The sequence below is a fragment of the Macaca nemestrina genome, chromosome 12 (genome assembly GCF_043159975.1).
Source record: "Macaca nemestrina isolate mMacNem1 chromosome 12, mMacNem.hap1, whole genome shotgun sequence".
NCBI lineage: Eukaryota > Metazoa > Chordata > Mammalia > Primates > Cercopithecidae > Macaca > Macaca nemestrina.
This window is the reverse complement of record NC_092136.1, coordinates 58987679-59012059: the sequence shown is the minus strand read 5'-3', so window position 1 is coordinate 59012059 and position 24381 is coordinate 58987679. Positions and strand designations below refer to the sequence as shown.

The 24381-nt window shown below is 36.8% G+C and overlaps 1 protein-coding gene and 1 long non-coding RNA gene across 3 annotated transcripts in view; one reads left to right on the top strand and one right to left on the bottom strand.

The window, feature by feature from the left end:
- LOC139357520 (uncharacterized) overlaps nt 1–24381 on the bottom strand; it is a 140160-nt gene that overhangs the window by 114870 nt on the left and 909 nt on the right. For both annotated transcript variants that reach the window (XR_011610879.1, XR_011610878.1), the window contains exon 2: nt 22116–22193. This is a non-coding gene — a long non-coding RNA (uncharacterized lncRNA). The remainder of the gene's footprint in view (nt 1–22115; nt 22194–24381) is intronic.
- Nucleotides 18628–19620, top strand: LOC105488708 (olfactory receptor family 2 subfamily D member 3). Its single transcript, XM_071075159.1, has one exon. The coding sequence runs from the start codon at nt 18628–18630 to the stop codon at nt 19618–19620; it is 993 nt and encodes a 330-aa protein (XP_070931260.1).

Genomic DNA, 24381 nt, shown 5'->3' with positions numbered 1-24381 from the left:
AAAAACAAAATAAAAGTATTGCATACCTTAGAATGGTTACAGGGTCAGCGGGAATCAAGTTTGGGTATAAATTAAGCAAAAAAACCCAATAAATAAATAAATAACAAGAGAGGGGCTTTGAAATGACTTTGAATGCACAGCAATGTGTCATATACTGAGGAATATTATTCACTCATTCCTCTGCATCTGATAATCAAACAAATAACAACAACAACAACAAAGAAGATAATTAAGATTGCATGGTATTTGTATGGAAATATAAAGTCAGAAAAGGAACAGACTACAGGAAACAAAAACAGACTGAATCCAGCAGAAGTTTAGTATCTTGTATAAAACACATTTAAAATCACTGGGACATTTTTCCATAACTGGTACTAAGAGAGCATTTTAGGAAAACATCTAAGGTGGATTCCTATCTTACTTATTACATCAAAATAAATTTTAGATGTATAAAGAGGTAAATGAAGCCATATATGTAAGTAAGCTAGGAAAATCTCAGAAGAAAAAAATGGGCGGTTTTTAAACAGCCTTTTAAAAACAGAAGCCTTTCAAATATTAACCAAAAAAAATCAGAAGGGTAAAGACTTCTTGATTTACTTAAATTATAAAATACACATGTGATGCAAAAATACATGCAGAAAGTCAACTGGAAAAATACTAAACAACTTACTTCCAAGGCAAAATCAAAGGGCTATTTTTTTCATGTTATTCAAGGGTTTTTCAAAGCAGTAAAAGAAAGTTGAACAGCCTAATTTTTAAAAAAACGAACAAAGGAAATAACAAGTCACTTCACAGAAAACAGAAATGAAAATGACCAACAAACATAGAATATTATATGCATCCTCAAGTATAAAGTATCACATAAAAATTTAACAATGAGATGCCATTTTTACATAACAAATTAGTGAAATTAAAGAGTTTGAAGATATCAAATGTTAGTAAAGATATAACTAAATAGAAAATGTATTTGATGGGAGTGTAAATTAATGCAACATTTTAATAGGGAAGTTGGCAATATCTACTGATATTTAAAAGAAATAAATCTTTAGACCCAGAAATTAAGCCTCAAGAAACTTTTCCTTCATGTGTATCTGACCAGGGCACAAGCATGCATATTTAAAGACTTTCACTGTGGCACTGTTTTAATGTCTAAAGATTAAAAATAACCTTTATTAGTCCATTTACATTGCTATAAAGGAATACCTGAGGGTGGGTAATTTACAAAGAAAATAAATTTGTTTTGGCTCATGGTTCTGCAGGCTGTATAGGAAGCAGGGCACCAGCATCTATCTGCTACTGGTAAGGGCCTCAGAAAGCTTCCACTCCAGGCAGAAGAGGGAGAAAGCATGTCATAAAGTGAAATGAGGAGCAAGAGAGAGTGGGGAGGCAACGTCAACTCAGAGTGAGAACTCACTCATTATGGGTAGGAGGGCACCAACCTATTCGTGAGTAATCAGCCTCCATGACTCAAACATCTCCCATTAGGCCCCATCTCCAATATTGGGGATAACATTTCAACATATGATATGGAGGGGACAAAACAGCTAAACCACATCATAACACAAGTGTCCATTCATATGGATTAATAGACACTTGGGTAATATTATGGAATATAGTTCAATTATTTTAATGAGTTAGGTTTATATATGCTATGAAACCAAAAATAAGCTGCAAATAATGTAGGAGCCAAGCTACAAAACCAATAAAACAATAAGATTCAAATTAATAACATGTACTTAATATGATGAGTGATGTTTTGCTGAAACGAAATTGCCATTTGAAATATGATTGAGAGATCAACTTCAGACCATTGTTTTGAACCTCACATGGCTATACTACCATCTAACTCAAGTCTTCCACCATTTTCCTCTTACATCTTTTGCCCTTTAGAGCAGTGGTCCCCAACCTTTTTGGCACCAGGGACTGGTTTTGTGAAAAGCAATTTTTCCACAATGACCTGGTGGGGATGGTTTCAGGATGACTCAAGCGCATTTTATTTGTTGTGTACTTTATATTATTATTACATTGTAAAATATAATTAAATAATTATACAACTCACCATAATGTAGAATCAGTGGGAGCCCTGAGGTTGTTTTCCTGCAACTAGACAATCCCATCTGGGGGTGATGGGAGACAGTGACAGAGCATTAGGCATTAGATTCTCATAAGGAGCATGCAACCTAGATCCCTCACATGTGCAGCTCACAATAGGGTTCGCACTTCTATGAGAATCTAATGTCGCCACTCATCTGACAAGAGCCCGAGCTCAGGTGGTTATGTGAGAGATGGGGGGTAGCTGTGAATACAGATGAAGCTTTGCTTGCTTAACTCCTGCTGTGCAGCCCAGTTCCTAACAGGCCAGGAATTGGAACCAGTCCATGGCCCATGGATTGGGGACCCTCTGCTTTAGAGGATATGGATGTACTATTTAGATATAAAATTTGCCTTTGTTTTGAATGTTATCATTAGCTAGAGAGAATTATAGGAATAATTCCATTTTGATGGGGCCAAAACAAGTTCTTGATTTAATGGTTTAACAAACTGAAGTCTCATTCTACAAAACTGTCCTTTAATGTGAATTATCCCCTCAAAAAAAAAAGCTCTAACTTTATGTCCAGTAAAAGCATGCAACTGTATTACAACACATTAAAAGCCTTCATTGTCATGTTGATATTAGGACAGTGCTAACCAAATTATACGCCACTATGTAAGGTGGTCACATAGCACTCAAATAATCATGAACTAAAATGAAAGCACAAGGCCTGAAATCAAGTTGTATTATTCAATTAGAAAGTCAGCATACAGGTGATCCAATACCTGCTCATTTTCATTTTTATTTAATTACCATGTAAACAAAGACACAAGTTTGAAAACTTATGAACCCCTGAGAATATATCTATTGATGCCATTTTTAATGACAATGGTGTAAGGTTTGGAAGAAGGGTAAGTATGATTTAGAAACTTTAGTCTGTGGTTTTGAACATAAGGCAAAGTGCCCCAGGGTGTCTCAGAGGATAGAAAAAAGTAATAAAGTTGAGGGTTTTAAAAGCTCCAGGGAATTCCCTGTTGCCATAATTCTCAGGACCTCACTTTTAATTATTTTCTCAAAGGAAAATACATTATTCAGAAGTGGAACCTAGGTAAATTAGAATTTGTACCTTGAGTAAAGTAAAAAGGCTTGGAATGAAGTCAGACTCCTAGGATCACTCTAGTACAGGCCTTGGGAGGAACTGCTCAGGAGGCAACCTCAAACAGGTGAATGTCCTTGAAGGTTGGATCTGCAGACCCTTGGTTCCTTCACCAGTGACCTCACAGTGCTGTTTCTGTTTTGTCTCTGCCCTCAGGTGAGAGAGAAGAAGCCACTGATAGGCCTCAAACTGTAGGATTCTGCAATACTGATTGGGGGTTGGAAGCAGGCAAGGTAATGGGAAGGTGAACTTTGTTATTTTCTCTCTTACACATCAATTTTTCCCTTGCTAGATTCCCAGAGACAACTCAATTCCCACTCTTCTCCTCCAGAATCCCAGCCTAAAAACCCTCCTCCAGATCTTCTCCTTCATGGATAAGACTGTTTTCAGAGAGATCATATAGGCTGTACCCTCCTACATTACTTTCCTCTTACTATTGAAAAGTACCTCTGCCTGATTCTCCCCTGCCCTTTGTCGTCAGCACTTGGGTCTTCATTGCCTCCCTCAGTTTGCATTTGTTCCACCATCTTCCCTAGTGGATGGCCCACTAAATAGGCAAAGAGCTGGAAGGACACTAGGAATCATGCTTTGAGAAGCTTCATCAAGAGCTTGGTCATGCTCTGGGTCTAAGAGATATGAAAGAACCAAGATTGCATGAATACACTGTTGTAAGAATGCTGGCACTGCTGGCTCCAATCCCCTGGTGATCTAAGGCACATAGAAGAGAGTAGGTCCAATTACAATCAGTGCTGCCCTCCCAGCATGGGTAAGGATACCCACTACAGGTGCCATCACATACACTCAATATGCAAATATGCTTCCCGTACAAGTCAGAATAAGTTCCCACATGACTCAGACTTGGTCAGTATCCAGTTGGCTCAGTACCTCCTCTGATACTGTTTATTATGTGGAAGATTTGATAGCCAAGGGGATGCATAAAAAGAATATAAAATAATTGTGTGAGCGTATCTTGAATATCTGCATGTTCTATGAGATACTAAGTTTGTAAAGCTGAGAGAAAGTCCATGTGGCTTGGGATGTGTGTGTGTGTGTGTGTGTGTCACGGAAGAATTCCCTTGTGTGCAACTCTGTGCCTGTGTGAGACTCTTAAGAGAAGATATCTGAAGGATATACTAATTAAAATGTTGTTAGGGCCTCAGAGAGATAACAGATGCATTGCTTGTCCTTTCAGTTTGGGAAAACAACCTGCCTTCCATATCTCTTCCTGTACTCCCTTTCCTCTTTCTGTCTTCTCTCTACATCTCTGAATTCCTGACTTCTGTGTTCAGCTTCCCCTCCCTGATTTCTTCTAAAGTCTATTCTCTTTATTCTATTTTTACCCGTTATTTTTTCTTCTTCATTTTCTCTCTGCATTAGATAAAGAGATACATTTGTTGAATTAATTAGGAAAGTTTACAAAGTTACATGAAATCTGCAGAGTGTGAAAGTATAATTATCCATGGTCTTCCTTGGAATATGAATGAGACTACATTTCATCTTAGTTAGTCCTTTTGATTTATTTGACTCCTTTCCTGTTTTCAGATTAAGCTACATTCTTCCCAATCCACATATACACACATATCCTGTCTTTGAGATATAGATAACCATTCTCTATATACTCTACCTGAATTCTAAATTTTTATTGTGTGTTAAGAATTATTAATGTGGTAAAGGTATTTTTTTAACCGAGTCATCTCTTGCACACACGCTCTCATTCTCTTTCTCTACACACTCACACTCACAGTCATACACACACACACAGGCACCATATATATAAATCATACTCATACATGCAATTTTGTAACCTACTTTTTAATTTCAACAGTATGTCAAACATCTTTCCATGGAAAATACACTCCTACCTAAATTTTTAATGACATAAATTTATCATATTATCATCATAATAATAACCATTAATGTTGCAGTCATTTCTTTAGTTTCCAGGCATAATGCAAATTTTCCACTAAGTTCTTAATTTAGTCTTTACATCTATGGTATGAAGTTGTGGTTTTATATTCATTTTACAAATTAGGAAAACAGACAAATGGAGTTAAATTGTCTAAAGTCACAGAGCTAGGAAATGGGGAACAAAGATTCAACCAGGTATGTGTGACTAAGACATCTGCCCTCGTACCCACTTCTCTATATGTATAGGTTCTATTATATAGGAAAACTATCATTTATTTACCACAACACCTATTATTTGACTGTGGGTTGATTTAGTCTGGAAATAATTCCGTGTATGAGTATCCTCTGAAACAAAGCTTTGGGCATAACTATACTTATTTCCAAAATATAAAGTCCGAAAACTTGAGCTGTTTAGGAAAAAGTATAAGTTCATTTTATAATTTTTAAATCTGTTCAAATTGGCTTGTAGGGAGATTTTATAAATGTACATGCCGACATTTTTCATATCTGTTCTACTGTCAAAAATACAGTGGGTGATTACAAAGAACATCTTTATTTCTGCCTTCATATCGTTATGTACCCAGTAGTCATTCAGATGCAGGTTGTTCAGTTTCCATGTAGTTGAGTGGTTTTGATTGAGTTTCTTAGTCCTGAGTTCTAGTTTGATTGCACTGTGGTCTGAGAGACAATTTGTTATAATTTCTGTTCTTGTACATTTGCTGAGGAGTGCTTTACTTCCAACTATGTGGTCAATTTTGGAATAAGTGCAATGTAGTGCTGAGAAAAATGTATATTCTGTTGATTTGGGGTGGAGAGTTCTGTAGATGTCTATTAGGTCCTCTTGGGGCAGAGATGAGTTCAATTCCTGGATATCCTTGTTAACTTTCTGTCTCGTTGATCTGTCTAATGTTGATAGTGGGGTGTTGAAGTCTCCCATTATTATTGTATGGGAGTCTAAGTCTCTTTGTAAGTCTCTAAGGACTTGCTTTATGAATCTGGGTGCTCCTGTATTGGGTGCATATATATTTAGGATAGTTAGTTCTCCCTGTTGAATTCATCCCTTTGCCATTATGTAATGGCCTTCTTTGTCTCTTTTGATCTTTGATGGTTTAAAGTCTGTTTTATCAGAGACTAGGATTGCAACCCCTGCTTTTGTTTTCCATTTGCTTGGTAGATCTTCCTCCATCCCTTTATTTTGAGCCTATGTGTGTCTCTGCATGTGAGATGGGTCTCCTGAATACAGCAAACTGATGGGTCTTGACTCTTTATCCAATTTGCCAATCTGCATCTTTTAATTGGACCGTTTAGTCCATTTATATTTAAGGTTAATATTGTTATGTGTGAACTTGATCCTGTCATGTGATAAAATAAAGATGTTCTTTGAAACCAATGAGAACAAAGATACAACATACCAGAATCTCTGGGACACATTTAAAGCAGTGTGTAGAGGGAAATTTATAACACTAAATGCTCACAAGAGAAAGCAGGAAAGATCTAAAATTGACACCCTAACATCACAATTAAAAGAACTAGAGAAGCAAGAGCAAACACATTCAAAAGCTACCAGAAGGCTAGAAATAACTAAGATCACAGCAGAACTGATGGAGATAGAGACACAAAAAACCTTCCAAAAAATCAATGAATCCAGGAGCTGGTTTTTTGAAAAGATCAACAAAATTGATAGACTGCTAGCAAGACTAATAAAGGAGAAAAGAGAGAAGAATCAAAGAGACCCAATAAAAAATGGTAAAGGGGACATCACCACCAACCCCACAGAAATATAAACTACCATCAGCGAATACTATAAACACCTCTACGCAAATAAACTAGAAAACCTAGAAGAAATGGATAATTTCCTGGACACTTACACTCTCCCAAGACTAAACCAGGAAGAAGTTGAATCCCTGAATAGACCAATAGCAGGCTCTGAAATTGAGGTGATAATTAATAGCCCACCAACCAAAAAAAGTCCAGGACCACATGAATTCACAGCTGAATTCTACCAGAGGTATAAGGAGAAGCTGGTACCATTCCTCCTGAAACTATTCCAATCAATAGAAAAAGAGGGAATCCTCCCTAACTGATTTTATGAGGCCAACATCATCCTGATATCAAAGCCTGACAGAGACACAACAAAAAAAGAGAATTTTAGACCAATATCCCTGATGAACCTCAATGCAAAAATCCTCAATACAATAGTGGCAAACCGAATCCAGCAGCACATCAAAAAGCTTATCCACCATGATCAAGTGGGCTTCATCCCTGCGATGCAAGGCTGGTTAAACATATGAAAATCAATAAACGTAATCCAGCATATAAACAGAACCAAAGACAAAAGCCACATGATTATCTCAATAGATGCAGAAAAGGCCTTTGACAAAATTCAACAGCCCTTCATGCTAAGAACTCTCAATAAATTTGGTATTGATGGAACACATCTCAAAATAATCAGAGCTATTTATGACAAACCCACAGCCAATATCATACTGAATGGGCAAAAACTGGAAGCATTCCCTTTGAAAACTAGCACAAGACAGGGATGCCCTCTCTCACCACTCCTATTCAACATAGTGTTTGAAGTTCTGGCTAGGGCAATCAGGCAAGAGAAAGAAATAAAGGGTATTCAGTTACAAAAAGAGGAAGTCAAATTGTCCCTGTTTGCAGATGACATGATTGTATATTTAGAAAACCCCATCGTCTCAGCTCAAAATCTCCTTAAGCTGATAAGCAACTTCAGCAAAGTCTCAGGATATAAAATCAATGTGCAAAAATCACAAGAATTCTTATACACAAGTAACAGACAAACAGAGAGCCAAATCATGAAAGAACTTCCATTCACAATAACTTCAAAGAGAATAGAATACCTAGGAATCCAACTTACAAGGGATGTAAAGGAGCTCTTCAAGGAGAACTAAAAACCACTGCTCAGTGAAATGAAAGAGGACACAAACAAATGGAAGAACATATCATGCTCATGGTTACGAAGAATCAACATCGTGAAAATGGCCATACTGCCCAAGGTAATTTATAGATTCAATGCCATCCCCATCAAGCTACCAATGAGTTTCTTCACAGAATTGGAAGAAACTGCTTTAAAGTTCATATGGAACCAAAAAAGAGCCCGCATTGCCAAGACAATCCTAAGTCAAAAGAACAAAGCGGTAGGCATCATGCTACCTGACTTCAAACTATACTACAAGGCTACAGTAACCAAAACAGCATGGTACTGCTACCAAAACAGAGATATAGACCAATGGAACAGAACAGAGTCCTCAGAAATAATACCACACATCTACAGCTATCTGATCTTTGACAAACCTGAGAGAAACAAGAAATGGGGAAAGGATTCCCTATTTAATAAATGGTGCTGGGAAAATTGGCTAGCCATAAGTAGAAAGCTGAAGCTGGATCCTTTCCTTACTCCTTATACGAAAACTAATTCAAGATGGATTAGAGACTTAAATGTTAGACCTAAAACCATAAAAACCCTAGAAGAAAACCTAGGTAATACCATTCAGGACATACGCATGGGCAAGGACTTCATGTCTAAAACACCAAAAGCAACGGCAACAAAAGCCAAAATTGACAAATGGGATCTAATTAAACTAAAGAGCTTCTCCACAGCAAAAGAAACTACCATCAGAGTGAATAGGCAACCTACAGAATGGGAGAAAATTTTTGCAATCTACTCATCTGACAAAGGGCTAATATCCAGAACCTACAAAGAACTCAAACAAATTTACAAGAAAAAAACAAACAACCCCATCAAAAAGTGGGCAAAGGATATGAACAGACAGTTCTCAAAAGAAGACATGCATACAGCCAACAGACACATGAAAAAATGCTCGACATCACTGGCCATCAGAGAAATGCAAATCAAAACCACAATGAGATACCATCTCACACCAGTTAGAATGGCAATCAATAAAAAGTCAGGAAACAACAGGTGCTGGAGAGGACGTGGAGAAATAGGAACACGTTCACACTGTTGGTGGGATTGTAAACTAGTTCAACCATTACGGAAAACACTATGGCGATTCCTCAAGGATCTAGAAGTACCATATGACCCAGCCATCCCATTACTGGGTATATACCCAAAGGATTATAAATCATGCTGCTATAAAGACACATGCACACGTATGTTCATTGCGGCACTATTCACAATAGCAAAGACTTGGAATCAACCCAATTGTCCATCAGTGACAGACTGAATTAAGTAAATGTGGCACATACACACCATGGAATACTATGCAGCCATAAAAAAGGATGAGTTCGTGTCCTTTGTAGGGACATGGGTGCAGCTGGAAACCATCATTCTCAGCAAACTATCGCAAGAACAGAAAACCAAACACTGCATGTTCTCACTCATAGGTGGGAACTGAACAATGAGATCACTTGGACATGGGAAGGGGAACATCACACACCGGGGCCTATTGTGTGGAGTGGGGAGCGGGGAGGGATGGCATTGGAGTTATACCTGATGTAAATGACGAGTTGATGGGTGCTGACGAGTTGATGGGTGCAGCACACCAACATGGCCCATGTATACATATGTAACACACCTGCATGTTGTACACATGTACCCTAGAACTTAAAGTATAATAAAAAATATATATATAGTGGGTGATTTCAATCTATTTCATCTTTGCTAAAACGATGAGAAAGAAACAGTAACTACTTGTTTTACATTTCTCTGATTGTAAGTGAGGATGAACATTCTTTATATAGGTAGCTTTTTGGATATTTGAATTTCTTTTATGAATTGCTTATTAAAATTTCTTTTTCCATCCTTTCCATTGAGAAGTCTTCATATTGTTGAGTTTTAAAAGCTCTGTGATGTTGTAGTTTTTTTATTTTTTACTTATATTTTACATATATGTGTTCTTTAACCATTCATTTAAAAATAGTTGTATAATAAAATATACCAATCTTAAGTTAATGTTTATGGTTTTCATGATGTCCTTAGAAGGTCCTTTCCCATTCAAAGATTACAGAAAATAATTTAATCTTTACATCCATATTATGAAGTTGTGGTTTTATGTTCATTTTACAAATGGTTTTCATGATGTCCTTAGAAGGTCCTTTCGCACTGAAAGATAACAGCAAATATTCACCTATTATTTCTCCTAGCAATATTAGGGGGTATTTTTATTTTGTTTTGTTTTACATTGAGATATTTAATCCATCTAGATTTTGGAGAAGAACTGATGTCAGAATACTTTCTTTTTCAACAGAGAACCAGATATTCTAACACTATTTTAAATAATATACCTTTCTATTGATTTCGATGATATCTTTGTCATTTGTTCCCCTATATACTTGAGTTTGAGTCATTTCTCTATTTTATTCCATTGAGGCATTGATATCTGCACTAGTACAATGCATATAAATTATCCTAATTTAATAGTAAATCATAATATCGGATAGGTTAAATCTCCACACTCTCCCCATGACCACAGTTCTTTTTCATATTTTTCAGATTTTTTCTCTGAATATTTTTACATGTATTCATCTGGGTAAACTTTAAAATTATTTTGTTAAGTTTCCCATCGGAGATTGTTTATTGGCTTTGATTATAACTGCAGTTATTTTTTAGATAATTACTGGGGACTATTTCTCAAAATATGATTCATGGAATACTCATATCAAAATCACCAAATAGACTTGTTAAAAGATAAATTTAATTGTTCAACCACAAACCTACTAAGAATCTCTAGAGTTCAGAAATTTTTACTTTTAACAACCTCTCACAAAGAGAATTATTAGGGATGTTAATATATGAGAATCAATAATTAACAATAGATATCTTTATAATATTTAAATCTTATTTAAATTTTAAATCTTACATCTAGAAATTAGATTTATTTCTCCATTTATGCATGTTGACTTTTCCTGTATTCTTTCTGAACAGATTCACGTTTAATTCATACCTACATATTTTGGCAAAAAATATATATCTATATCTAGATTTTTTTGAGATGGAGTCTCACCCTATCACCCAGGCTGGAGTGCGGTGGTATGCTCTCAGCTCCCTGTAACCTCTGCCTCCCAGATTCAAGTTATTCTTCTGCCTCAGCCTCCTGAGTAGCTGGGACTACAGGCGTGTGCCACCACGCCCGGCTAATTTTTGTATTTTTAGTAGACGGAGTTTCACCATATTGGCCAGGCTGGTCTCGAACTCCTGACTTCGTGATCCACCTGCCTCAGCCTCCCAAAGTGCTGGGATTACCAGGGTGAGCCACTGTGCCCGGCCATTAATTGTATATTTTTAAAATTAATTTTATAATTAGTTCTGATTAATATATAAGAAAACCATGCACATAGTTACATATATAACTTACCTGCTTACAGATTTTTTATTCTAATCATTTTTCAGATTATATTAAAATTTACAAACAGAAAATCAACCTACAAGTAGTGATCAATTTACTCTTTCCTTTCCAATAATTATACCTGTCATTTCTAGTTTATATTTCTAATTTTTATTTCATTAGCTAACTCTTGGCAAATAAACAGACACCTTTTTCATAACTCAGAATTTAATGTGAATATTTCTAGTATTTCACCATTAAGCATGATGCTAGCATTTCATTTCAAGTATCTATTATTACACAAAAGAAGAAATACTCAGATTTCTTCTTTAAAAAGTATGCTTAAGTTCCTGTTTGACTCAAAGTACTTAGCAAGAATGAAATATGAACTTTATCAAGTATCTTTTGAGGCACTTACTAAGATATTTTTCCCATTCTAATCTATTAATATGAAGAATTGTTTTAATAAATTTACTAATGTTGGCCTAAATTAGCACTTATGATAAAAGCTCACTTGATCACAGTGCTTTATTCCAATGTAATGCTGTTGGTATCTATACACTTTCATTTTATTTTGACTTTACATCTATTTTATATGTATTCATTTAATGTCAACTTCATGAAAAAACTGCCTTTTCCTTTTTTCTCTACGAATGAAGTAAATGAAATAGTAATTACCATTCCTTAAAAGTTCAAAAGAATTCTGAATTTGTTAAAATGCTGATATTTTTATTATAATGCAGTTTAAAATATTTTACAATTTCACTTGATTTCCTCTGTGACTCATGTGTTATTTAGAATTGTGCTGATTAATTTCCAAATGCTTGAGGATTTCCTAGATATCCTTTTGTTATTGGTTTATCATGCAATCCTGTCATGGTCAGGGAAATATGCCCTATGTTATTTCAATCCTGTGTTACTGAGACTTGATTTACTGCCTAGCATATATAGTCTAACGTTGGTGAACATTCCTTTTGCATTTGAAAAGAATATATACGCTGTACCTATTGGGTAGAGTAATCTATAAATGTCTTTTAGGCCAAGTTGGTTGTTCATGTTGTTCAAGTCTTCCGTATCCTCATGGATTTTCTATTTGTTCTGTCAGGAAGAGTGTTGAAATCTTCAAATATTTCTGTTTTTTTTTGCTAATTATCCTTTCAGTTACATCAGTTTTTCTTTGTACATTTTGAAGTTTCATTAAGTGCATTCATATTAAGCATGGTTTTGTCTTTGTGGTGAACAACACTTCATCATTACGAAATGTCCTTTGTTTCTGGTAATACTTCATATTCATATATTCCAGTTTTTCTATGGCTAGTGTTTTTGTGGTATATTATTTTTCATCCTTTTATTTTCACACAACTGTTTTTATGTTTAAAAATGAATCCCTTGTATACAAAACATTGTTATGTCTTCTTTTTTGTCCAATCTGACAACAATCACTGCCTTTAATTAGATGTTTAGTTCATTTCTTTTTCTTTCTTTTTTTTTTTTTTTTTGAACAGAGTCTTCCTCTGTCGCCCAGGCTGGAGTACAGTGGCGCGATCTCGGCTCACTGCAAGTTCCGCCTCCTAGGTTCACACCATTCTCCTGCCTCAGACTCCCGAGTAGCTGAGACTACAGGTTCCCGCCACCACGCACGGCTCTTTGTTATTTATTTATGTATTCATTTACAGCAGTGACAGGGTTTCACCGTGTTAGCCAGGATGATCTAGATCTCCTGACCTAACTCGGCCTCCCAAAGTGCTGGGATTACAGGCGTGAGCCACCGTACCCGGCCATCCATTTATTTTTCATATAATTATGGATAAAATTTAAGTCTACCATCTTACTTGCTTTCTAATATTCCTATGTATTCTTTGTTCTTTTATCCACCTTTCTTGCTTTCTTCTTGAGTACTTTAAAATTATTCCATTTTTGGTTTTATTTTTAACTATAACTCTTATTTTATATTTTAGTGGTTATTCTAGGGGTTACATTATGCATGCTTGACTCATCACGATCCTCTCTTACTGTCTACCCTCTCTGAGGTATCACCTCAGTGTCAGGGGTTTTCAATGAAGATTCTTCACTCTGACAGACTGAAATTCCAAAATCTTGTAGCCTTCCATGAGCCCCCTGGCAGTGGCTATTTTGGGACCTGGCAGTCCTATCCTGTGTATGTACAGCTTAATATTCAGCCAAGACTCAGGGAGATTCCTGAAGTCCCTTTCTGCAACTTATTCCATTCTGCTATTCACTTGCATAATTCAAACTATCAATTATGGATCTCCGTCTCATCAGTTCAGCAAGGGTCTCATGCTCTCCTTAGGCTCCCACTCCATGGACTACAGTCCTGAAAGTGCCTCCAGGCATAAAGCTAGTGTGATCATAGGGCTTACCTTGTTTGTTTCCTTGCTATGTCACATTATTTTCTGAGTTGGCTGTTTGTTGTTTAAGGTCTGAAAATAGCTGTTTCACATATTTTCTTTTATATTTGCTTTCTGCAAGAGGGCTAGTCCTATAACAGTTACTTTATTGAGACTTCCTATCAAGTAGAAGTAAAGAAGTGACTTTACAGCATCCTCAATTAGGTACTACTACATTTTCCCATTTTTATTTTTTTCTTATATTGGTAATATAGGGCTTTTAGAAAAGAATAAAAGTGTTTGCTCTTGCTTCTCTGGTTCTTTTAATTGTGATGTTAGAGTGTCAAGTTTAGATCTTTCCAGCTTTCTCTTGCGGGCATTTAGTGCTATAAATTTCCCTCTACACACTGCTTTAAATGTGTCCCAGAGATTCTGGTATGTTGTATCTTTGTTCTCATTGGTTTCAAAGAACATCTTTATTTCTGCCTTCATTTCGTTATGTAGCCAGTAGTCATTCAGGAGCAGGTTCTTCAGTTTCCATGTAGTTGAGCAGTTTTGATTGAGTTTCTTAGTCCTAAGTTCTAGTTTGATTGCACTGTGGTCTGAGAGACAGTGGGGAAAGGATTCCCTATTTAATAAATGGTGCTGGGAAAATTGGCTAGCCATAAGTAGAAAGCTAAAATTGGATCCTTTCCTTACTCCTTATACGAAAACTAATTCAAGATGGATTAGAGACTTAAATGTTAGACCTAAAACCATAAAATCCCTAGAAGAAAACCTAGGTAATACCATTTAGAACATAGGCATGGGCAAGGACTTCATGTCTAAAACACCAAAAGCAATGGCAACAAAAGCCAAAATTGACAAATGGGATCTAATTAAACTAAAGAGCTTCTCCACAGCAAAAGAAACTACCATCAGAGTGAACAGGCAACCTACAGAATGGGAGAAAATTTTTGCAATCTACTCATCTGACAAAGGGCTAATATCCAGAACCTACAAAGAACTCAAACAAATTTACAAGAAAAAAACAAACAACCCCATCAAAAAGTGGGCAAAGGATATGAACAGACATTTCTCAAAAGAAGACATGCATACAGCCAACAGACACATGAAAAAATGCTTGACATCACTGGCCATCAGAGAAATGCATATCAAAACCACAATGAGATACCATCTCACACCAGTTAGAATGGCAATCATTAAAAAGTCAGGAAACAACAGGTGCTGGAGAGGATGTGGAGAAATAGGAACACTTTTACACTGTTGGTGGGATTGTATACTAGTTCAACCATTATGGAAAACACTATGGCGATTCCTCAAGGATCTAGAACTAGAAATACCATATGACCCAGCCATCCCATTACTGGGTATATACCCAAAGTATTATAAATCATGCTGCTATAAAGACACATGCACACGTATGTTCATTGCGGCACTATTCACAATAGCAAAGACTTGGAATCAACCCAAATGTCCATCAGTGACAGACTGGATTAAATGTGGCACATATACACCATGGAATACTATGCAGCCATAAAAAAGGATGAGTTCGTGTCCTTTGTAGGGACATGGTTGCAGCTGGAAACCATCATTCTCAGCAAACTATCGCAAGAACAGAAAACCAAACACCGCATGTTCTCACTCATAGGTGGGAACTGAACAATGAGATCACTTGGACTTGGGAAGGGGAACATCACACACAGGGGCCTATTATGGGGAGGAGGGAGGGGAGAGGGATTGCATTGGGAGTTATACCTGATGTAAATGATGAGTTGATGGGTGCTGACGAGTTGATGGGTGCAGCACACCAACATGGCACAAGTATACATGTGTAACAAACCTGCATGTTATGCACATGTACCCTAGAACTTAAAGTATAATCATAATTTTTAAAAAGTGAAAAATTAAAAAAAAAAAAGAATTAAAGTAACCTACCCATTATTCCAGTACCCAGGGTCAACCACTCTCAACATTTTGGAAACTTTTTTCTTCTAGTCTTTTCTGTGCATTTTGGAAACATATATTAGCATTGGTCTCTAAGACAACAGCAAAACCACTTTTGGTAAGTACCAATGGGAGGTGATTCTCATTATTATTGATAATGATTTTAAGAATCACCATCTGTGGGATCCAAAGGAAATAGTAGTGATCATATAGACCTAGACAGCCAGAGAAGGGGAAAAAGAAAATGACAGGCCCCAACTATTCTGGGGCTGAGGTAGAAGCTTGGCTTGACCACAGGAGTTTGAGGCTGTTGTGAGCTACAATAGTACTGCTGCACTCCAGCCTGGGTGACAGGGTGACAGAGCAGACAGAGCAAGACCCTGCCTCTAAAAAAAAAAAAAAAGAAAAAAGAAAAGGAAAAGAGGATATGACAGACATTACTTTGGGTCTAACAGTGATATGTTCCTAAGAACATATAAGTTATTCTCTGTGGAATTTCAGAAATTATTGCAGGAGAAGAAGTGGTTCTTTGAATAGGCTGTTTCACTAATTTTGATAATTCCAATTACATCTAGATAGATACTGTGCCCTTATATTGTCGATATTTTGCCCATATTGTGCCCCCTTTCACTGCTGCAGTTACATATATTTGAAAACATGCTGTAAGTCAATTTTTGAGACTACATTTTGAGTATGGGGCAAATTTTTCCTTTCCATATTCTATTGAGAACTGGGTCAAAACACATGAATATTTAAGTCTTTTACTGTAATTGACAAAATTACTTTCCAGAAAGAGTAATACAAATTTTCCTAACCACTTGCTTTTGCAAATGTGTCCTGTTTTTGTACCTTCATTATACAGCTAATTAATTCTATACTTGCTAATTGTATGATTTGGGGACAGTAACTTAACCTTTCTGTGCCTCAGTTTCCTTACCTACAAGACAAAATTAATAGTATTTTAATTTACCTCATAATGCTATTGGGAAGATATAATCATATAAAACCCTAAAATTAATGCTGTTATGGGTTCAATGCTTAATGAATATACTAGCTATTTTTTGTTATGGTTTTGGTGTTAAAATCTTAGATAATTACCCAAGTGAAAATTTCTTTCATTGTTTCAATTGTACTTATTGAGCTTTAATAATATTGAATATTTTTCTTATATTTAGTAGCTATTTGCATTTCTTCTTTGTAAATAGTCTGTTCATATTTGGCCCATTATTTCTTGGACTTCACAACTTTCATAGAGTTTTATACAAACTCTTAATGTAATAAGGTCATTTAATTTGACTTCTTTTCCTATTTGGATGCCTTTTGTTTTTTTCTCTCTGCTGGTACTATGTTGAATATGATTGGTGAGAGTGGGCATATTTGTCTTGTTCCAGTTCTCAAACAGAATGGTTCCAGCTTTTGCACATTCAGTCAGATGTTAGCTGTAGGTTTGTTACAGATATACCATCTTTCACGAGTCAGATGGCTTTCATCAAAAAGTCAAGAAATAACAGATGATGGCGAGGCTGCGGAAAAAAGGAAACACTAATATGCTGTTAGTAGGAATGTAAATTAGTCCAGCCACTGTGGAGAGCAGTTTGGGGACTTCTCAAGGAACTAAGAATTAAACTCATACCAACAATCCCATTGCTGTATATACACCCAAAGGAAAATAAATCATTCCACCAAAAAGACACACACAATTATATGTTCATCACAGCACTATTCACAGTAAAAAAAAGACATGGAATCAACCCAGGTGCCCATCAATGGTGGATTGGATAAAGAAAACGTGTAACATATACACAATGGAATACTATGCAGCCATGAAAAAGAAGGAAATCATGTTCTTCACAGCAACATGGATGCAGCTCAAAGCCATTATCCTAAGCGAACTAAGGAAGGAACAGAAAACCAAATACTACATGTTCTTACTTGTAAGTGGGAGCTAAACATTGGGTACACATTGACATAAAGATGGGAACAACAGACACTGGGGACAACTAGAGTGGGGAGAGCGAGGCTGGGGGAAATGGCTGAAAAACTACTTCTTGGATACTATGCTCACTACTTGGGTTGCAGACTCATGTATACACCAAACCTTAGCATTTGTACTCCAAATTTTGTAATAAACTTGCACACGTACCTTATTCTAAAATAAAAGTTGAAGAAAAATAAAATTATTTAAATTTTTTTCTGACATCTCCCTCCAACATTTTTCTTGGTTTGTGGCTTATCTTATGATTCTATTATCTCACAGAAGTCTTTCAATTTGTGTGGCAAATTCTGCACATATTTTTCTTCATGGTTTCTTAGAAAGTGTTTGTGTTTTTCAAGTCTGGTCCTATCCAAATATCACAAAAATTTTAACTTATTTTTTCTTTTTGTATTGCTTTAATTTTAATATTTTATTTCTTAATCCAAATAGTTTGGACTTTAGTGTAGGATAGCTAAGGCTTTACTTTTAAACTCAGCAAAAGTCTGTTGCTTCTTAATAGGCCAAATTAAGTTTGATTCCTGAAAACCACTTCACACTTTTGAAGTATATGTTATAATTAAATATGTGGTATTTTAAATAGTTAGTGGTAGAGTTTTCCACATAAGGATAGTCCTAACAGTATATACAGTCATTTCCTAACAGTATATTTATAGCCAGTTAGTAAAATCCACATGAACTCTAACATCCTTACATCAGAACTAGCCAAGAGGGCTTTAACAGTATTATACTTTATTAAAAAGCGGTACTGTGGAGAGAGGATTTGGAAAATAACTAACTTGGTTTAAATTGCAACCAATTAATAACAATAAATATATGCATTTATTGTTAATCAGAACAAGCTGGATAGCAAAGAACTAGAAATACTCAACTAGGTGTCAGTTTTAACATGACCCTCTTCTACAAGATTTGATGTCATAGACCCAACAAAAATGTGTTCTTTCTTCTTGTGCCAAACAGGTAAACAGGCAAAAGTATCAATGGGAGAAGAAAACCAAACCTTTGTGTCCAAGTTTATCTTCCTGGGCCTTTCACAGGACTTGCAGACCCAGATCCTGCTATTTATCCTTTTCTTCATCATTCATCTGCTGACTGTGCTTGGAAACCTGCTCATCATCACTCTCCTCTTCCTGGATTCTCACCTTCACACCCCCATGTGTTTTTTTCTTAGAAATCTTTCCTTTGCAGATCTCTGTTTCTCTACTAGCATTGTCCCTCAAGTGTTGGTTCACTTCCTGGTAAAGAGGAAAACCATTTCTTTTTATGGGTGTATGACACAGATAATTGTCTTTCTTCTGGTTGGGTGTACAGAGTGTGCACTGCTGGCCGTGATGTCCTATGACCGGTATGTGGCTGTCTGCAAGCCCTTGCGCTACTCCACCATCATGACCCAACGGGTGTGTCCCTGGCTGTCCTTCGGGTCCTGGGCCAGTGGGGCACTAGTGTCTTTAGTAGATACCAGCTTTACTTTCCATCTTCCCTACTGGGGACAGAATATAATCAATCACTACTTTTGCGAACCTCCTGCCCTCCTGAAGCTGGCTTCCGCAGACACTTACAACACAGCAATGGCCATCTTTTCAATGGGCGTGGTAATTCTCCTGGCCCCTGTCTCCCTGATTCTTGTTTCTCATTGGAATATTATCTCCACTGTTATCCAGATGCAGTCTGGGGAAGGAAGGCTGAAGGCTTTTTCCACCTGTGGCTCCCATCTTATTGTTGTTGTCCTCTTTTGTGGGTCAGGAATATTCACCTACATGCGACCAAACTCCAAGACTGCAAAAGAACGGGATAAAATGGTATCTGTGTTCTATACAGTGGTGACTCCAATGTTGAACCCCATAATTTATAGCCTGAGGAACAAAGATGTCAAAGGGGCTCTCAGGAAACTAGCTGAGAGAAAGTCCTTCTCTCATAGGCAGTAACCTCTGAGTCTGACTTTTAGAGCTATGGTAACATCCTTTAAAAAGGAGCAAGATTTTAGTAGGCAATTATGAATTAGGTTATTTCAGGAAGAAGTGTGAAAATGAATATGTTTTAAAAACTGAATACTACAATCTAAACAAGAACATAGGAAAAAAATAAAAGCATGAAAAGTTAGGTCATTTCCTGATTGTAAAAGGTGTTGGGTGCTACTGTGAGGAGTTTGGAGTTAATTCAGCTGCCATGGGCATGTTTTAAGCACAGTCACAACTGAATCTAGGAGGTTTCAACCAGATTATTCTGAAATAACAGCTAATACAAATTGCAAGCATAATTCTAACATCAAAGACATCTCAAGTTTGTATGTCTTCGGCATACAAACCTTAGAATAGGCTCTGATTAAAACAATTAAAGTATCTGTAAGAATCTTTAATACTGGGTTCATTAGATCCTAGAGCATTTCAGCTTGTGAAAAGGTATCAGAGAAAATAATACTTCCTAGTTCTTCATGTTCTCTTCTGAAAATCCCCCAAAATTTTATATAATAAATTTCATGTAAGCATAGACTATCAGAGTAAAAAGGGAATTCAATAGTAATATAATCTGAGACTTAAATTATTCCATAATATCTCTATCGAATAATTGTTCAGCATTTGCCTAACCAGGAATGATACAGCTCCTTACTCCATTGGGCCACTCTCTTTCATATAAAGGTAGTTTTTAGTATTACAGAGATCTTCCTCATGATAAGTCAAAATCAATTTTCCTGTGTCTTCAACCTAGATTCTCTAGTTTTAGTCTTAGAGCAATTCTCGTTATTCTTCTGTACCAGAACACACTAGGTCAATTTCTGTATTTGCCCAAATTCAATTGTCTCTGCCAACTGCCATTAGTTTCTTTACAATTTCTTTATCTAATATGCTTTGGTACCCTGTATTCATCTTGGTCATCCCCTTTTGAATGAGCCCAATTTACCTAATGAGTATTTCTTTAAAAAACAAAAGAGAAATTAGAATTTTAGAAATTGGAGTTTACCATTTCTAGGGTGACCCCTCCATAGGCTTCAATGCCTGCACACCATGTCACACTGTGGCCCAACTTCTCTAAAATAGTCAATTCCAGAGTCTACTTCAGTTCCTCATAAACCCGTAATACAAATAAACTGGCTGGTAGCCACTTCGTTCTTTCACTTAAACTTCTAACATTCACATGTTTAGAGGTGGTTTTCTATGGTAACTATTCTATAGCCATCATGCACATGGGGTCCAGAAACCACAGACCTCAGATTGACTGTGTAGAAGTCCCCTCCAGTGAAGAGCTATCCCATAGCTGTACTTATTTCTTTCTTCTTTAATTCATACATACATACATACATTTTAAAACCAGCTATTGATCTTTTATTTCATTTTATCTTATCCAATTCTGAGTGTATTTGATATACCCAGAGTAATGACTGAGACATAATGTATTTTAATACACATTTTTTACTATCTTTTAAAAATTTACTGGAACTGTACTACAATAGGCAAACTTTAATCTGGGGTATGATAATCACTGAAAACCTTCATTCAAATGATATGTGTTAGTTGAGGTGATATAGAGAAGGATAGGAAATTTTTAGTTGAATTTGGTAACTTTGGCTGCTAGTTATGACCTAGATGAGATCTATTTCAGTGAATAGAGGAAAAATAAGAAAATGTAAACAGACATTTGGAGATGTTTTACCATGAGGAAGAAGGAGGAAATGAGGTGTGGTTAGAAAAGTGGGATTGTGGGGGTTTTATTCATTTTATTTTATTTTAGATGCTTAGGCTACTCCCCCACCCATTCCTTGCAGATTCTAGCCCCTGATTCACTGCCACTCTCCCAAAGATACTGCTCCTATGTTATAGTTCTTGGTTATTTTAATTTTCACATAGAATGAAATATTCAAATAGTTTGCATTCTGAGATTCCTTAATCCTTGCTTCTTTAATGATTTCAGTTACTCATTCCCATGGTCATATCTTAAATATTGACATTAATGATAACTGCCATTCCCCTCTGACCACATTTCAAACACACTCCTGAGTAAAATAAAATTATTGCTGTTTTAAAGCACTAAATTTTGAAATGGTCTGTATGCAGCAATGGATTACTGACACATTGAGAATTATGTTCCCACTCATTCCACCAAAATAGATGCCAATGGGGCTTCTTCATAAAGCTGTCTGCATGAAACCACTACTTCCCATGCTAGGGAGGGAAGGGGAAAATAAAGACTCTAAAAATTTCTAATGAAAACATACTTAATACATACACCAAGAAATCATCACAATGATGACACATCAGTCAGGGTTTTTAGTTTCAAGTAACAGAAACTAAGCATGATTTAAGTTAAAAGTAAAAATATTGAAATAATATTTGAGCCATATAGCCAGAACCACAGACCAAAATTGTACCACAGAATTCGTCCTACGAGGACAAGACTTCCATTTAGCACTAGAGGCATAATTTACCTGCCAACACCATCAGGACAAGACACTGCTTCCAGAGCTGCTGATTCTGGAAACTGAATATTGCTGCATCCATTGCCACTGTTGGAAAGAAAAAAATATGTCTTCTGACAAAAACAACCTGAGCCAGGTGATCAAATTGAACAACAACAAGGATAAGTCATGTTGATAGTATGTACCTGTGATGTGATGTAATAAAAATGGTACTCTATCTCTGTGACCTTCATCTCCAGTCTAACCACAGGAAAAACATCAGAAAACTCCGAATAGAGGGAGATCATACAAAACGCTTGACCAGTACTCCTCAACACTGCCAAGGTTATCAAACACAAAGAAAGTATGAGAAACCGTCACAGTCAAGAAGAGCCTAAAGAGACATGACAACTAAATGTAATGTGATATTCCAGTTGGGATCCTGCATCAGAGAAAAGAAAAAAGATAAAAACAAAACAAATAAACCAACTAAAGAAATCTGGTCTTTACCAACCTGGACAACATGGCAAAAATCTATCTCTACAAAAAATACAAAAAAAAAAAAAAAAATTAGCCAGGCATGGTGACAAGCACCTGTAGTTCCAGCTACTTGGGAGGCTGAGATGGGAGGATCACATGAGCTCGGGGAGCTCCAGGCTGCAGTGAGCTGTCACACCACTGCACTCCAGCCTGGCAGCCTGGGTGACAGAGTGAGAACCAGTCAAAAAAAAGAAGAAAGAAAAGAAGCAAGCAAGGAAGAGAAAGAAAGAAAAGAAAAGAAAAGAAATAGAAAGGAAGAAGGAAGGAAGGAAAAAAGAAAAGGAAAGAAAAAATAAAAGGAAAGAAAAAAGAAAAGAAATCTGAATAAAGTATTGTGGACTTAATAACGTATCAATGTTATTTCATTTTTTTATTTTTATATTTTATTTTTATTTTCTTAGTTGTAACAAATATACCATAATAATGTAAGAGGGTAATAACAGGGAAAACTAGTTGTGGAGTAAAAGGTAACTCTCTATATTACCTTCTCAATGTTTCCAAAACTGTAAATCCAAAACTGCTCTAAAAAATAAAGTCTATTTAAAAACAAATAAATAAAAGAAACTATATGGTGTGTCCTTGTTTTTTTTGTGTCACTAGCTATTCGAAGTTGCCATCTTGTTTTACCTTAGTCAACTCCTGGCCTAAATATAAAGCTCTTTCTGGTTTAAGTTCTTTCACTCTGCTCCTACATCACTGTTTACATGCCTCTGTGCAAGCACTAATCATATTATCATGTACTTAATGTCACCGAGCATTCTGTACTTTGTGACACACACATCCCTTCCCTCTGTGTCTCCGCACCCACCAGATTTCCTCCTACCTCTCAGGCTGATCCTCCTCTCTCTTTTTTTTTTTTTTTTGCAGGTCCGCCTTCCTGACTCAACCAATGGTGTTGGTGTTCCCCGGGCCAATCCCAGCCCATTTCCTTCTATTCTATTTTCTCTCTTCCTCTCTGTCTCTCCCTCTGCAATCCTATTCCAATGAATAGCATCAATCACTATCTACCCAGATTGACACAAATTTTACAGGTCTAGCCCCAGACATCTCTAAACTCCCAGATGCTTACATCCAAATACCTAACTGACAATGCTTCTCGGATGCCACAAAGTACCTCATTCTTAACAAGCCAAAACAGAACAACGAACTTACTTCCATACAAAACTGAATGAATGAATCTGTGAACTAATAAACCAATAAAGACCATGTAAGACACAGACAATGTCTTGTTGAAATTATCATTGTTTTTGATTCCAGACAAATGGGGTGTGGGGAAAAGAAAGGCGATTTGGACTCGTTTTCCCAGACGGGATGAGGAAGCGCCGGAAGTATGACGCTCATTTCTTTAAGCCACCAGAAGCGCCTTGTGAGTCCATTCAAAGGGCCAGAGTTCTAAGAGTGAGGCGTGGGCGGGGCCTGCAGAAAGGGGCTGGGTTTGAAAAGACCAGATCTACCTTACCCACCCAGGTCGCGGGGCCTACTGGGGGTTCCTTCCACAGCTGGTGCGCGTGCGCAAGAGTGCGCCGAGGTTGTACCGTCGCAATATATGAAACTCAGAGCGGGCTGTGAGTTGAGGGTTCGCGAGATCAGGGGTTCCTAGTTGCAGCGTGATTACCAACACCAGCTCCCTTCACTGTCCAAGACAGCGATTCCGCGGCTCCTCTCAGAACTGGCGCTTGGGAGTGATTGAACGGGCCCCTGAAGAGGAGCGGTGGCTCACAGGTATCACCCTCGTTGGTGGGCAGTGGGCAGTGGG